Consider the following 18,522-nt stretch of genomic DNA (forward strand, 5'->3'; position numbering starts at 1 on the left):
ACCTCGCAAATCCAGCCCTCCCAGATACCATTTTTAGTTAATGGCGCTAAAAGGTGTCTGCCGACCAGTGTGGAGGTCCAGTAGAGTGATCTCACCTTAGGTATAAGGATTGGCGACAAAGACGAAGAACGTGTCAGTTGGTACTTCCGCGCGTACAAAGAAGCATGCTCTCGTCACCAGAGACCTCGCAAAAGCAACGTGGAGGATATACCATTACAAGTTGGAGGATTTTTTCACTTCGAAGGAATGAATAATCCAGAGGCGTAGCAATGATATTTTGCGCCCGGGGCCCGGGGACGAACTATAAAATTGGCGCCACAGCCCCCTCCCCATTTAATCCCATTTTTGAATATTACCCTTGTTTACTTATTATAATGTAACGTTGTAAGCCTCATTTTGGCGCCCCTGTACCTTGGCGCCCGGGGACATATGTACCCCCTGCCCCCCCCCCCCCAGCTACGCCTCTGGAATAATCCATCTATATTGCCAATTTTTTCTCTTTCTATCCCGACAAAGTTCTGCCTTTACAATTTTCTAACAGTTTGTCGTCGTCACACATTTAGGTACTTGTACGGTAAGCCTAAGCGACTTCACATTGAGTTCAAGCTATAATTATTTTGTATGTGCAAGTCTTTAGCACTTTAAAAAAACGCCTTATATATGTGTAATTTCATTAAGAATGGTACATATCGGTGAGTTTCTATTCGAAGGCATTCGTAGCGTCCGGTCGTCCACTTCAGTGCTTTTATTTTTCTTGTTCGGACAGTCCATGGGCATTTTTGTCTCAACTGGTTATAACCTCTTAATGGATATTGTCGCACCTACTTTGTACGTATCGATAACGGTGCCTCAGTTCCCTTTTATGTGAAGGTTCTTTTGTGTAATATAGACACTTGTGCACATTTCTGTATTGCTTCGCTCTGGTCGGACAAGTATAGGTAATCTTTCTACACACGGTTTACTCAGTCGCATGTTGCTCATGTATGTTTCTATAGGCGACACTTAGTGATGTTTATCTGCATTAGCATTCCATCATATTTAAAGAATATTTAGCCACTCGTGCGTGTAGTCTATGCGACTTCACAAGATAGGCTCGGGGTACAATATTTATACATGACGGGTTAGTCTTACCCATGACGGCATTGTCTTTTACCGCCAAGAACCGGCTTCCTTCCATGGGTAACCAGACTTTCGTCATGAAACCTCTGTCTAGTCTGGACACATCATCTGAAGACCACCTACAAGAGCCAGTTCGAGTTTACAAGTAGTACCTTAATATAATAGAGCCTTTGCGTTGACGGAGATCACGCCTATTTCTACTTCGCAGGAAAGGACAGGAGGATATATCAAAACAGACTCTAGTCCTGGATTAAGTAGATTATTCGCTCGGCGTATAGATAAATAACCCTGGCTTAAATGAATTTATTACACATTTCTGTTCACAAGGTTAGAGCAGTTGCCACCAGCCTAGCATTCGACCAGAACTATTCGCTAACCTGTATCATTCAGGCTGTGGGATGGAGATCGGAGTCCACATTCTCTCCTTTTATGTACGAGATCTGTCCTCTCAAAGGGCCCAGTTCGATCTGTAGGACATATATCTGCAGTTCAATAGGTCACCTTTCCAGGTCGAATGACAGCTTCTTAAGACGCGGCTTCACTTCTTTCGCTGGAATTTTTTTTTTTTTGGTGGGGGTTCCCTATTTGAAGCCGTGAGTCGACAGATGGAGTCCCTTGCAGTCGGGTTACCTAGAAGCAGTCTCACATACATTAAGGGACCGGAGATGGTAACTCCTGGGTGACGGGATGTACCATCCTCTACCTCTTACCTGTTCTCCTAATTTATTTTGACTGGTGAACGTATTTAAATAAGAACCAAATTTTCCTAGTAAAATATGTTTCTTCGAGAATACTTACCCAATCATAATACATGCACCCTCCAAAGAGATCGTATCTTCCGCTGCAATAGAAACTGACACGTTCTTGATCTTTGCCGCCAATCCTTAAACCTAAAGGGATATCACTGTGCCCGACCGCCAAATAGGCCGGCAGAATACTTTTAGTTCACTTTTGCTAAAAGTAGTATCTGTGAGGGTTGGCTTGGATAGGTGGAAGTAGTTCTGTTAAGGTATTGTGATTGGGCAAGTATTCTAGAAGAAACATATTTTACTAGGAATTTTTTTTTATCTTTCAAGGTAATATTTTAAAATATCTTCTTGGTAATATGTTCATACCTTGATGGTAAAATTTTTCAATCTTGATGGTAATATGTACATATCTTCATGGTAATATCTTCATATTTTGATGGCACTATAGTCATATCTTCGTGGTAATATCTTCATATCTTCATTGTAATACATACATATCTTAATGGTAGAATGTTCATATTGTCATGGTAATATCGTCATATTTTCATCGTAATATGTGTATGTTTTCATGGTAATATGAACATACCTTTGTGGTAATATTTTCATATCTTCAAAGTAATATGTTCATATCTTCATGGTAATATGTTTAAATATTGGTGGTAATGTGTTCATAATTTGATGGTAATATATACATATCTTCATGGTAATATGTTCATATCTTAATGGTAATATATGCATATGTTCATGGTAGTGTGATCATATTTTCATGGTCATATCTTCATATTTTCATGGTATGTTCATATCTTCATGGCCATATGTATATATATTCATGGTAATATGTACATATAGTCATGGTAATATGTACATATAGTCATGGTAATATGTACATATAGTCATGGTAATATGTACATATAGTCATGGTAATATGTTGATATATGTATGGTAGTATGTTCATATCTTCATGGCCATATGTTTATATAGTCATGGTAATATGTTGATATCTTCATGGTAATATGTTGATATCTTCATGGTAATATTTTCATATCTTCATGGTAATATGTACATATAGTCATGGTAATATGTTCATATATGTATGGTAGTATGTTCATATCTTCATGGTAATATTTTCATATCTTCATGGTAATATGTTGATATCTTCATGGTAATATGTTCATATCTTCATGGTAATATGTACATATATTCATGGTAATATGTTCATCATCTTCATATTTTATGGTAATATGTTCATGTCTTCATTATTAATATGTTCATATTTTCATGGTAATATATTCATATTTTCATGGTAATATATACATATTGCCATGGTAATATGTTCATATTTATATGGTAATATCTTCATATGTTCATGGTAATATGTTCATGTATTCATGGTAATATGTATATATCGTCGTGGTAATATGTATTTAATTTAATCATGGTAATATGTTTATATCTTCATATTTGAATGGTAATATGTTCATGTCTTCAAGGTAATATGTTCATGTATTCATGGTAATATGTATATATCGCCATGGTAATATGTATTTAATTTAATCAAGGTAATATGTTCATATCTTTGTGGTGATATGTACATATCGTGACGGTAGTGTGTTCATATTTTCATGGTAATCGCTTCACATTTTAATGGTAATATCTTCATGTCTTCATGTTAATATGTTCATGTCTTTATGTTAATATGTTCATATCTTCATGGTAATATGTTTATGTTTTCATGGTAATATGTCAGTATCGTGAAGGTAATATGTACATATTTTCATGGTTATATGTTCATATCTTTGTGGTGATATGTACATATCGTGACGGTAGTGTGTTCATATTTTCATGGTAATCGCTTCACATTTTAATGGTAATATCTTCATGTCTTCATGTTAATATGTTCATATCTTCATGGTAATATGTTTATGTTTTCATGGTAATATGTCAGTATCGTGAAGGTAATATGTACACATTTTAATGGTAATATGTTCATATCTTTGTGGTGATATGTACATATCGTGACGGTAGTGTGTTCATATTTTCATGGTAATCGCTTCACATTTTAATGGTAATATCTTCATGTCTTCATGTTAATATGTTCATGTCTTTATGTTAATATGTTCATATCTTCATGGTAATATGTTTATGTTTTCATGGTAATATGTCAGTATCGTGAAGGTAATATGTACATATTTTCATGGTTATATGTTCATATCTTCATGGAAATATGTTCATTTGTTGTTGGTAATATCGTCATATCTCCATGGTGATACGTTCATATATTGACAGTAATATGTACATATCTTCGTGGTAACATTTTCATATCTTGATGCAAGAAGTTAATATGAATCTTTGTTTCAGGGAGACAGAAATATGTAATACTTTCCGAAGGATGTATATACGTATTTTCAAATGAGCTCTCTAAGTCTCCATCGCAAGGGTTTTCTTTGTCTGCTTACAATAGGTGAGCTAATTTGCAGACTCGAAAGCAACAGCCACTACACATGTATTCCATCATATATCGCACTCTCTCTCTCTCTCTCTCTCTCTCTCAAAAACTATACAGCAATTTTAGGTCTGTATACGTGAAAATCACTATGAGTATTATTAGTTTTTTGTTTCCTTTTTCCATGTTAAGAATAGATTTACTTGTCTGACTCGTGCGGTCTTAAATCGCCCATCCCACTGGAACATCGGAAGTGCACACACTATTTCATTATATGATTTTTCATGCGCAAAAACAAAACAAACAAAAGACTCCTTCACATATGTGCTTGGTATATAATGCAAATATTTAGTAATTGGTCATTTTTAAATAATGATGATTCACGGTTTGATGTGTACAAATGCTTGCCGGAGCACTCGTTGTAGACTTTGAAATCCCGGTCTTAAACTCGTATCTCGTTCCCCCCCCCCCAAAAGAAACAACTGCAAACTGAAACCGTTTATGGCACCTGTATTATATTCATAAAAGTGGTAAATTTAGCTGAAAAGTAATTAGCTAGTTGTAGCAAATGTTCTTTATACATATTAAATATTCCAATAAATAATATCAACACAAGTAATTCACTGGCGTTTATTCTGCTTTTGTCTTCTCTCATTCAAAAAAAGACGATTGGCGGGTTGTAACCAGTTTGTCCTTTGCTAATTTTAGTGTGGCTGTAGTGGATCATCCATCAATGCACTACGTGTTCGAGGTGCGACCAAAGGACCCTCTGAAACGGCCTCATATTTTTTCATGTGAGAGCGACGATAAACGCTTGGTACGTACGAGAAGGAAAAAGAGGAGGAGAGCTGTTTAGTGCTGATGGTGGTAGTATTAGCAACAGAAACAGTTCAACAAATTACTGTTTGTTATATTAGTTGTTGTTTCTGTTGCGTCTGCTCCATTTGTTTTCGCAATCTTCCTAAGTTTGCTTAGTTTTACTCAGGGCAATAATGAACTGACGCCTGAAGAAAGCGAAGATATAGTTACTCACTTTATGGTTGTCAGGTTATGGGTTAATGTAAGTAAAAGCTGTGGTCATGGGATATAAAATATAGTAATATAAACAAAACAAATATGAAATGGGGTCAGAGCAGGATTAAAGCTTTCGGGTTGGCATGGGGCCAAGTAGCTCCTATCTTAATTTAGCTGTGTTGTTTGGCTGTGCCTTTCAGAGTGAAATATTCGTAACAGAGACAGATTTATAACATGGAATAATTGGGAAGGAGTCATTCTTTATTTTGAGATGCCTTGTATGTGGTTGTGAAAGCAGTATGGTGGAAGTGCACATATAAAAACAAGTATGAAGTATGGTTCAAAACTATATTTTGATTGACGCAGAGATGGAATCGTGGCCACAGATTGGAATAGTTCTTTGCATTGGGTGTTTAGATCGTGTTTTTCATTTCATGGTGCGAAGTACTAATATTCTGCTACAAAAGGCTTTCTGATGAATCATGCAAATGTGTAACAAGGAAAAGCCATGCAGATGTGAAGTTACAGATTTGTTATTTTTGTGTATTGCTTGATTAGAAAAAAATATTTGTAGTCTCTGCGCATTTAGTAACCTTCCAGTTGACAATGATTGTTGTCTTGAGGTCCTTGGAAATAGGGAAACAAAGGACTTCAAACCAGTCTCACGCAGGTGTTTGATTCGCTCGGTAGAGAGACTCATTGCGTTTAGCAAAATCATTTTTTGAAAAATTCAAGTATACCTATTGTATGTACTAGCCTAACTCTTGTGTAACGATGATACCTATGTTACTGGAATGGATAGAAGGAAATGTTTCAAGAGAGAAGCGGAAACTTTGTTTTGTCACGAGTGGCGACAACACAGAATATTTCCACTTCACAAGTGAAATAGTTCCTTACATGAACGCCAAAAAAAAAGCAGGTTGTATTTTTATTATATATTTGTTAGGCAAAACCCATCGATTTGCATAGATTTGTTTTCCTTGAATCATTTCTTGCGCGGATTAAGACAGTGAACAATATATGGAGTAGGGATATAATAGAAACATCACAGAGTGGTCGTATCACACATACTTCAGAGAGTAACATCTTTAAGCAATGATTTAAATGATTGCGAGTTTGCTTGTAAGATTTTGGTTCTTTATTTTTTTTTATTTCTGCATTAAATACTTGAATACTTTGTGGCCATAGCAAGCTTACAGTCTAGCTCGGCAACAGACGCTGTACCCAAATCACAACTTTCACTTAATTTCGGCCTACAACCAACACTGATTAATAATTGATTGGAGAAATCATCGCGCGCATGAATCGAAGTCATTCTAATACACTCTTCTGCGGTTTGGTCAGATAAGGAGCAGTATTTTTCGTCATAAGATAAAATAAACTATTAAACAGTGCTGATTTCAAATGAAATTTATGAAAGGCTCTCAAAATAAAACATAGAAATTATTCTTCACGTCTAATAAATTTTATTTTAAATTAGCATTCGTGTAAGATCATATATATATATATATATATATATATATATATATATATATATATATATATATATATATATATATATATATATATATATAATTTATTCCTTTGCACCATTATAATTAAGAGAATATCATCATACGGACAGAAAATCTGACGATTAATAAGGACCCGTTATCGGTTAGTGATTAGGTTTGGTGCAAGAAAGATCAATCCGAATGCAACAATTATTTCTTCTAAAAATGAATCTCCACAGATGAACTGAAAAGTCTGCAAGTATATATAATGAGTTCATAGTAACATTATATATTTTATGAAATCAGATTAATGAGAACTGCTGGTATTTCTTGAATATATGTCGTGTGATCTTTATTAAAATAACGTGATAAAAGAAATTAAGCAAAACTCCTTACCTTTTTCCGCAATGAGAGATAAAAACTATCCACGTTAATATAAAGTTCATTAAAGTTTATAGGGAAATCGGTAAAAACAAAAATAGAAATGAAAAGAAATGGCATTCAAATATGTAGATGCCTATCATTTTCTTGGAAATTTTCCTTAAATTACAGTCAAGTTTGCTATACTTTAAAAATAAACTAAGTAATAGTTGCGGGAACTCAGAGGAACTAGTAATGTAGTTTTAAACATTGAAAACTTTCATCTGTTTAAATTTTCCGTCAGTATATCTTGTGCCATTGGTAAAAAGTTATATGTTGCGGAAGAATCCGTACATGTGGACTCGTCTGTGTAAAGTCAACATCATGGATGGATTTCTTAAGCGGTATTATGGTTGTTCATTTTTTCAGGCAAAAAAGAGGGAACAAACATCAATGTCGAAGCAATTACAGCATCAAATTACCATAGTATGTGTCACATAACATTTAAAACAATGGCTAAACCATCTTCACTAACGATGGATTTTTCCGTCCACTTCGCTCACATCCACCTTTGGCATATATAGTAATCTTAAAAAGTGTTTCTAAGATGAACCGTCTGGCAAGATGAAAGTGTTGCCGTCCATCAATGGACCAATGAAAGAGGTCGTTACATGGCATGTTAGGCATTCAACAAGTCAACATGATGTCCCATTCCTAGACTCGAAACGAAAACTTAAACTGTGTAAATTAGAGAAACTAAAACGTAACATGTGATGATGTAGGAGGCAGCTATGATTATTTCCAACTGTTGTACATAAGAGTAAAGAGACGTCTGATTGGTCAGTTGCTTTTCTATGCATCCAGTCAGATGCCGGGACTGTAGATATTATTCCGGATATGGATATGTGCAAAGGATGGATGCAGAGCGCATTGGATAGCCTTGGCTTGAAAAGATTCATTTAAGCTGGACACGGTTCAGTTTTGTCAGGTCATATTTGATTTTAATGTACGACTAAAGAGCTATAATACATATGCGTAGCACGATAACTTCCTATTCTAAAACAGATGCATTTTCATTTATTAATTAGACAACTTCTAACTAGCAAAAGGTCCCAAATCTTGCATAATTTAGATGAAATCCTACTTGTTAATCATTCATCCGTATCTTATATTATTAATTTAGGTACACTTGTTCTGCTTCGTTTAAATTCTGTTGATTTATATTTACCAAGGAGTGGATGCGGAACATTTACGAGTTCATCATGCTTGCGAATGGCCAATATCCTCCAAGGTAACTAAAACAATTTTAATAGAGAAAACATGTTTTTTATCACACACGTTACCATGAAGGTGAAATCACATCATATGGTCACATAAGTACATCTCTTTTCTTGTCTTTTTCCTAATGTTATGCAAAATATATCATTTTTGGTCAAGTTTGACAGTATTTCATTTCATAATGGTCACTACCGTAAGGTATAATCATCATGGCTTGAATATGAACTTGCTGTCACCAAACAATCGGCCAATTGCTACAAATGGTAATATAACTCAAAAGTTTTGTTTCCTTATGCATATAATGATTCAAAGGAAACTTAAATAATTTCAATAACCTTACCTTGAAGAAAGTTAGCATTAACAGAACATAAATATGCCCCTGCCCTCTTTCTCTCTCTCTCTCTCTCTCTCTCTCATTCTCTCTCTCTCCTAGTGGGTATCATGTTTTCATATTTTATTTTTAAAAGAAATGGCTGATGAGTATGTCATTATTCGATCAGATTATAAATTTCAATTACTAGACAAAGGTACTCTCTGCTTAATGTTCTCCAGTGTGCATACTTTGAACTCTAGGACATGCATTATAATGTTCTCCAGTGTCATGCTCTGAAATCTTAGACATACATTTTAATGTTCGCTATGGTACAATCATTGAACTGTAAGCTAAATATTTTAATTTTCTCTACAGTGCATACTTTGAACTCTAAGACATACATTATAATGTTCTCCAATGTCATGCTTTGAAATCTTAGACATACATTTTAATGTTCGCTATGGTACATACTTTGAACTGTAAGCTAAATATTTTAATTTTCTCTACAGTGCATACTTTGAACTCTAAGACATACATTATAATGTTCTCCAATGTCATGCTTTGAAATCTTAGACATACATTTTAATGTTCGCTATGGTACATACTTTGAACTGTAAGCTAAATATTTTAATTTTCTCTACAGTGCATATTTTGAACTCTAAGCCATACATTTAATTTTCCCACAGTGTATACTTTGAACTCTAAGCCAAACAGTTAAATGTGCTACGGTGTATACCTTGAACTTTACCCGTACATTTTAATGTGCCACGGTGTATACTTTGAACTTTACCCGTACATTATAATGTGTATACTTTAAACACTAAGCCATACATTTGATATTCTCTTCGGTGTATACTTTGAACACTAAGCCGTACATTTTAATGTGCCACGGTGTATACTTTAAACACTAAGCCATACATTTGATATTCTCTTCGGTGTATACTTTGAACTCTAAGCCGTACATTTTAATGTGCCACGGTGTATACTTTAAACACTAAGCCATACATTTGATTTTCTCTTCGGTGTATACTTTGAACACTAAGCCATGCATTTTAATGTGCCACGGTGTATACTTTGAACTCTAAGCCATACATTATAATGTGCCACGATGTATAATTTGAACACTAAGTCATACATTTGATTTTCTCTTCGGTGTATACTTTGAACTCTCAGCCATGCATTTTAATGTGCCACGATGTATACTTTGAACTTTAAGCTGTACATAGTAATGTTCCTCACGGTGTATACTTTGAACTCTAAGCCATACATTATAATGTGCCACGATGTATAATTTCAACACTAAGCCATACATTTGATATTCTCTTCGGTGTATACTTTGAACTCTAAGCCATACATTATAATGTGCCACGGTGTATACTTTGAACTCTAAGCATACGTTATAATGTACCACGGTGTATAAATTGAACCCTAAGCCGTACATTTTAATGTGCTACGGTGTATACTTTGAACCCTAAGCCGTACATTTTAATGTGCCACGGTGTATACTTTGAACTTTACCCGTACATTATAATGTACCACGATGTATACTTTGAACACTAAGCCATACATCTGATATTCTCTTCGGTGTATACTTTGAACACTAAACCATACATTTTAATATGCTACGGTGTATACTTTAAACTCTAAGCATACATTATAATGTACCACGGTGTATAATTTGAATTCTAAGCCACACATTATAATGTGCCACGGTGTATACTTTGAACTTTACCCGCACATTTTAATGTGCCACGGTGTATACTTTAAACACTAAGCCATACATTTGATATTCTCTTCGGTGTATACTTTGAACTCTAAGCCGTACATTTTAATATGCCACGGTGTATACTTTAAACACTAAGCCATACATTTGATATTCTCTTCGGTGTATACTTTGAACTCTAAGCCATACATTATAATGTGCCACGGTGTATACTTTAAACACTAAGCCATACATTTGATATTCTCTTCGGTGTATACTTTGAACTCTAAGCCGTACATTTTAATGTGCCACGGTGTATACTTTAAACACGAAGCCATACATTTGATATTCTCTTCGGTGTATACTTTGAACTCTAAGCCATACATTATAATGTGCCACGGTGTATACTTTAAACACTAAGCCATACATTTGATTTTCTCTTCGGTGTATACTTTGAACTCTAAGCCGTACATTTTAATGTGCCACGGTGTATACTTTAAACACTAAGCCATACATTTGATTTTCTCTTCGGTGTATACTTTGAACTCTAAGCCATACATTATAATGTGCCACGGTGTATACTTTAAACACTAAGCCATACATTTGATATTCTCTTCGGTGTATACTTTGAACTCTAAGCCATACATTATAATGTGCCACGGTGTATACTTTAAACACTAAGCCATACATCTGATATTCTCTTCGGTGTATACTTTGAACTCTAAGCCGTACATTTTAATGTGCCACGGTGTATACTTTAAACACTAAGCCATACATTTGATATTCTCTTCGGTGTATACTTTGAACTCTAAGCCATACATTATAATGTGCCACGATGTATAATTTGAACACTAAGCCATACATTTGATATTCTCTTCGGTGTATACTTTGAACACTAAGCCATACATTATAATGTGCCACGGTGTATAATTTGAACCCTAAGCCGTACATTTTAATGTGCTACGGTGTATACTTTGAACTCTAAGCCGTACATTTTAATGTGCCACGGTGTATACTTTGAACTTTACCCGTACATTTTAATGTACCACGATGTATACTTTGAACACTAAGCCATACATCTGATATTCTCTTCGGTGTATACTTTGAACACTAAACCATACATTATAATGTGCCACGGTGTATACTTTGAACTTTACCCGCACATTTTAATATGCCACGGTGTATACTTTAAACACTAAGCCATACATTTGATATTCTCTTCGGTGTATACTTTGAACTCTAAGCCGTACATTTTAATATGCCACGGTGTATACTTTAAACACTAAGCCATACATTTGATATTCTCTTCGGTGTATACTTTGAACACTAAGCCATACATTTTAATGTGCCACGGTGTATGCTTTGAACTCTAAGCCATACATTATAATGTATTACGATGTATAATTTGAACCCTAAGCCGTACATTATAATGTGCCATGGTGCATACTTTGAACTCTAAGCCGTACATTTTAATGTGCTACGGTGCATACTTTGAACCATAATTTGAGCCATACAACTCTAAGCCCTGCATTCGATGTTCTCTACGTTGTATACTTTGAACTCTAAGCCCTGCATTTGATGTTCTCTACGATGTATACTTTGAACTTTAAGCCATATATTTTAATGTTCTCTTCTGTGTATTTTTTGAGCTCTAAACCATACATTTGAATGTGCTCCACGGGGGATACTTTCAACTCTAAGCCATTTATTTCAGTGTTAATATGGGACATACATTTGAATGTGCTCCACGGTGGATACTTTCAACTCTAAGCCATTTATTTCAGTGTTAATATGGGACATACATTTGAATGTGCTCCACGGTGGATACTTTCAACTCTAAGCCATTTATTTCAGTGTTAATATGGGACATACATTTGAATGTTCTCCACGGTGCACCCTTTCAACTCTAAGCCATACGTTTTAATGTAATCTACGTGCATACTTTTAACTCTAAGCCATTCATCTCAATATTCTCCACGGTGCATAGTTTGTACTCTTAAGTCATACATTTTAATGTTCTCCCCTGTGCATGCATTGAACTATGTGCCACGCATTTTACGAAGGACTACGCCCACGCTACACGCACATTTAAATACATGACATACCCCAGTGGCAATCGTCTAACATGTATTTCTATGAAAATACCGATCGGAAATACAACATCCTGCTTCTTTGTGTCTGTATTTTACAGTAACATAAAACAGGTCCAGTACAAAGACATAGATGGAGTGGAAGTAACGAGTGCCGCCAGTTCGCAATATAACAGTACCTTGCCCAAAAGACCAGACATGCCCCTCCCTGAAATCCCCACAGTACAGAAAAGCCAGGGTAAGTTATACAACTGCGCGCAAAGAAATTTCCAAAATCATATATCGCCGTCCATCCATATTTGCTTTCACGCTAAACTATTTGTACTTCTCAGCTCAATCAGCGCACTAGCTGATTCATTGATCGTTAACGCTGTTTCTAAAATATACCCACCTCTCCACCAATTAAATAAACAAGACATGCTTCAGCTCAAAACAATTTTGACACTCGAATAAAGTTGAATACCACTTACAGTTTCTAAGACATTCTACTAACATTTAATTTTTCGGATAATTTTTGTTGACATTAATATGAATTACATAAACAAGAGACCTACACATGTGTACTTGCTTTATGACGGCTTGGAGCTTCGTTTTGGGAATTACATAAACGAGAGACCTACACATGTGTACGTGTTTTATGACGGCTTGGTGCTTTGTTGAGAATTACATAAACTACAGACCTACACATGTGTACGTGTTTTGTGACGACTTGGAGCTTCGTTGGGAATTACATAAACTACAGATCTACACATGTGTGCGTGTTTTATGACGGCTTGAAGCTTCGTTGGGAATTACATAAACTATAAACCTACACATGTGTAGGTGTTTTATGACGGTTTGAAGCTTTGTTGGGAATGAAGACCAGAGGGTGTAGTAAACTTCGTCTAAGTCTAATCGCAAACTTGTATTTAAACCTTTTAATTCCAGTTTTACATGATACATGTATTCAAACTTCTTTCGAAAGGGAAAGTTGACTCAAGGATACGACAAGAATATGTGGGAGATAGTAAATTCAAATTTCTTTAGTCCTTTTGTGGGAGATAGTAAATTCGAATATCCTGAGTCCTTTACCCGAACAACTTTAATGCACATAGATTTGTTGAATAGCAAAATGGTTCATGTTCTATCTGTTGCAAGCAGAAAGGCCCATCCAATTTCAAAATTCTAACTGTTTTAAGACCCATCTGGAATAATGAGTTAAATTATTTGTAAATATTCTTGGTTAAAAGAAAGCAGGAATATATATTTAGCATTTGAAACATATAATGATGCCAGCTTTTCGAAGACTTCACATATATGTGCTTCGGATTATCTAATGCAATAAAATAAAAACATTGATAAGTATGCCGAGGTTGATCAAACCCAGTTTTGGAAACTTTCAGTGTATGACGACATAAAGGTAGGAAACTCATTGAAATGAAATTTAATATGTTGGTGTGTCTGTTGTTTCATGCGAAGGTGAACGAATCTGGTTAACATATGGAAGGAAACTACTTTAAGGGGATAGATTGATCACATCACTTGCAGTGATCTAGATAATGTAGGATACTGGATGGGGTATTATGGATTACAAGCAAATAAATTTGGCATGCTGCTAGGGTATGCCCCAAGGAATACTTTTATCTATGGGGCCATCACAGATTATTCCTGCGATGGAAATGGCAGCCATTGTCCAAAATGGCCGTAATCCATTTCATTTAAATCTTGCCTCTAATCTGATAGACTGGATCCACTTGTGAGGTTGCAGACTTGATTCGGTTGTGTTATTTCAATTAGATCTGCATTTATAATAATTGTACAAGGATGATATAAGACCATACAAATTATATATGTTCTATACTGTAGTGAGTGACAATGGCTAGAATGGAGAAGATGGTGGATCCTGAGCAACCTGAGATATGATGTACACAGTATTGTGCAGACTAGGAGGATACAACCGATGTACATAACTGTCTAACTGAATCATGACGAAGTACATCTGGAAAAGGTTACAAGATTCTGACCATCATATTAGTTTCAAGAAAATAGGTTGCTTACTTAGAACAGTACATTTGTCAGCAGTGAATGACGGTGAAGACATTGAGGTAACATTCCAGCGTCACAAGACCAAATGTCACTACTCGTACAGACTGCGTTTCAACAAAACCATTCTTCAACAGGCAGTGAAGGGGAAACCTCCTATTCTATACGACGCATATGTGTCCGTGAAATGCACTCATCAAAATGTGAAACATGCACCCATTCTGCTGCAACGTGTTTTGTTTGTTTGTTTGTTTGACGGACATACAGCTGGAGAGTCATTTCGTGAATCATCGCCATTTTAGCCTAGAGGTACAATAAGCAGTGCGCTTTCAAACTACAGGTTATGTGTTTGCTCACCAAACTTAGTTGATTGCACAAGATGCCGACCTAAAAATCGAATTCTGGCTGACTTGCCAGTTGTGGAAGCCCTTAAGCAGTGCAGAAAATACTCGTTAGCACAATGAGTTTGGCTCTGCTCGATAGAAATAAAATGAGCCTGAAGCTAACAATGATGCCGTTCTTCTTGCCAGGGTTGCAGATATAGTACGCAGAGCTATGATTATAAAGAAAACAAGATTCAGTAGTTCATTGACTTTAAATGTCAGAGGGGTCTGTTCCCGATTCACTTTTACACTAGTGGTTATGATCCTGAAATGTCCAGGCATCAAAACAAAGACAATACATCAGTACCTCAATCAACTCTCACATTCTTGCAGTTGTTCATGTTTAGAAATTATGTACGTCGTCAAGAGACAGCTACTGCTACAAGTGCTGCTTGTCACAGCCAAGAACAATAAACAACATTGCTTATGTGTCTAGATCTGATGGTTTGTTCACCTGAAGATTCACCAAGTGTTATCTAATGATACTCTGTTCCACCTTAGACTGTCCATCTCATACTATCGGGTTCATAACATATCCACTGACCTTGTAAACAACATTTGTCAACACTATGCGATCGAAAAAGCTGTCTGCCCTCCTAAACATAGCGAATGGGGTCTTCGTTACCAGTGAAACAGACATCATCGACCATACACATAGATCAACAAGTGAACGTGACCCCTTTAATGGAATTGGAATTCTACAAGTTCCAACTTGTAAGTGATAGGTCAGTGGAGCTCAACGGGCTGTAAACATCACTTGTGAGCATGCCCAAGTTACTGCCAAGAAAACTCTGCCTCACAATCCAGAGTCATAAACCAGTGTGCCACATGTTGCCCTGTGTATAAAAGTATCACTTGTGCCATTGATAGAAGGTCCTAACAAAGCAGACCGTCGTATGGGACACTCTCCTGTGATACATATTATGGCTGCCGGAAAACAATTCATTATAGCACCAGACAGAAGTGTAAAGCTTACTTCTTTACTCCCTCTTTTTGTGACCAGTCTTAGTATTAGGCCTGGAGGTGATGAAGAACTCAGTGGAGATTTTGAAGCCTCTGTACACACTTCCAGAGCAAATCCTGTGAAACTGGACAACAACCATAGTGACGAGCACTTTTTGTGATGTTCGGTGGGGGTTGCACATCGAAATAGCAGTTCTCGAGACGGTTAGAAACCTTTTCGAGGATAGTGTGGACCAGTGTACTTGTACATGCTGCCGTTGCTACATCGGGAATAGCAGATTCGTTTCAGAAAGCCTCCCGTATGTCTCACTCGCAAACTCATCATTACGCTGTATCTGCTCATGCAGAAATTTAAGCACAGTACCGCGGAAACCTGGTTGAGGGAGAGAAGTTAACGAAAGACTGATAGAGTAAGTCCCCAACTGCAGTTTCGGTGCATTATCATTCAGCTGGAATTTGGATGATGATCTGTGTGAAAGCAATATTCTATATTGATGCTTTAACCAAGATGGTTCCATGGTTCTTAGATATGGACCACACCAGTTATGCTATGTAGATTCCGATGCATCTATGTGACATAGTTACACCTAAAGTCAACATCCTGATGTACTTACATAGTTTCACAGAGGGAACTTTTATTGTAAAGGAGACGGTGCGTGCATTGTCTGCTCTAGACATACACCAGGTCCGCAAAAAGGACAATGTCACAGTGAAAGGCGATCCCAATCCCACTGTTGAAGTCTGGTCTGCATAATCTTTAAGTGTTAATGCAATGGGAGTGTTCCTGCCGTACATTAAATCCTAACTGCAGATAGCAAGTCATGTAGATATGTGGGATAAACAAGCTGGGGCTGTTCTCCTTCATGCATTATCAGTGCAGCAGCCGTGCACAGCAGCATACAAGTCATCAACACGTATCACTCTAGTGTGCTTTGTACTCGTGTACTCAGCCACGAGCTGTGTAAAATCTTTCTTCATGCAGTCATGAGGAAGCCGATACACTAATACTCCTCCACGTGGAAGATTCTGTGAAACATTGGTATACCGTGGTGTTAATACGCACGGTTCACAGAAATGTTGTGATTCTGGCATTGGCATCATACATCGCCTCACATCCTACGCTGTGGGTTGCCTGTTGAACGGAAAGAAGTTTTGCTTCTTAGCAAAGCATGAAATGATCCCAACATCGGGCCCTGATCTGTGTGTTGCTTTGCCAAAGTTTCATGCATTTATTGGGTGCAACACGATGGCATCTTTTGCAGGAATAAGGAACAAGACTGCATGGGACCTGGAATACGTGCTAAGAGGTCATAACAGCATTCTATACTTAATGTGTTTCACCAGAGTCCATTGAAGACTTTTTGAAGCAACTGGAGCGCTTTGTAGTCGTGCTGCATGACTTTACCAGCAGCCAGGGATGTGTAAAACAGACTTGCCATGACCTCTTCAGTCAGAAGGTTAGAGCACTTGACGAACTTCCCTCAATAAAAGCAGCACTCTTTCAGCACACAAAGAGGGTTGCGTACCAGGTTGTTCACTGCTGATCCCTGACGATAATTGCAGCTCCTGAACTTCCACATCAAAGTCACTGGGGTGGAGAAAAAAATTTGACTGGACAAGGTTCTGTACAACTCTTCCAGAAGCCATGAAAGCTTGTCGGCAAGAAGGGATGCAGGGAACAGCGCAAGTGCCGTAAGGCAGGTATCCTGTGAACTGCCCTTCGTCACTGTAGTAGAAAATTTGTTCGAACCTTACATGTCTGTTATAGAAAGACTGCGCAGTTAATAGTATGTTATACAATTATAACTGTTGTATATAATGTTTAATTTTATATGCATGATGTGCTTTTCTTAATATGTTTCAACCTTATAATACAAAATATATAAATCATTATAAATGTTGTTGTTGTTGTGGGCTTTAACGCCATTTTTCAGCACACAATAGGCTATACATGGCGGCCAGTATTAATGGTGGAGGAAGAACCCGGGAAAACTCTGGAAAGAACCACCGACCCACGAGAAGCTACCGGCAAGCTTTCTCACATACCCACATTGGCTGAATCCGAGACTCGAACCGGCGCAGATAGAGGTGAGATGGCAGTGATCCGTAACGGAAAGCGCTTTAGACCACTCGGCCACTCGGGGCCCCCCATTATAAATGCAAAATAATACAATTTAATGAACTTTTGCAACGCCACAAGTGGATTTAGTCTACTATCTTAAAGGCAACATTTAAAAATATGGTGGTCATCTTGAATATTGACTGCCATATCTGCCCGAGGAAAACAAATCTGCCACGGCCTTATAACTAAATATCTTTCTTGGGTAATAGGATGCTTGTATCACCAAGCCTACAGTTCATTCACATGGTTGCTGCCCTATTGAAGCACTTAAGTCTGTTATCTCTGAAAATGCCATCAGGTTTGACGGCATAATCTATGAAAACCTTAAGTATGATTGTACAACGACTACGTTAGTATGGGTTACTCTTTACAGCTCCGTGGTGACCTTTCGAAACATTCCCGACCAACAGAAAGGTCTGAGAGTTACCCTCTTAAGGGAGGAAATAAATGCAAAAGATATCTGAACAATCA

At 36.8% G+C, this 18,522-nt stretch overlaps 1 protein-coding gene across 4 annotated transcripts in view; it reads left to right on the top strand.

Moving 5' to 3' along the window:
- LOC149794740 (uncharacterized) overlaps window positions 1–18,522 on the top strand; it is a 94,187-nt gene that overhangs the window by 48,771 nt on the left and 26,894 nt on the right. For all 4 annotated transcript variants that reach the window (XM_089964357.1, XM_089964359.1, XM_089964358.1 and 1 more), the window contains exons 4-7: window positions 4,227–4,329; window positions 5,020–5,128; window positions 8,411–8,469; window positions 12,663–12,799. In XM_089964357.1, the coding sequence (XP_089820483.1) occupies window positions 4,227–4,329; window positions 5,020–5,128; window positions 8,411–8,469; window positions 12,663–12,799 (408 nt within the window). The remainder of the gene's footprint in view (window positions 1–4,226; window positions 4,330–5,019; window positions 5,129–8,410; window positions 8,470–12,662; window positions 12,800–18,522) is intronic.

The sequence above is a fragment of the Sinohyriopsis cumingii genome, chromosome 7, assembly GCF_028554795.1.
Source record: "Sinohyriopsis cumingii isolate HCF-2022 chromosome 7, ASM2855479v2, whole genome shotgun sequence".
NCBI classification, from domain to species: domain Eukaryota; kingdom Metazoa; phylum Mollusca; class Bivalvia; order Unionida; family Unionidae; genus Sinohyriopsis; species Sinohyriopsis cumingii.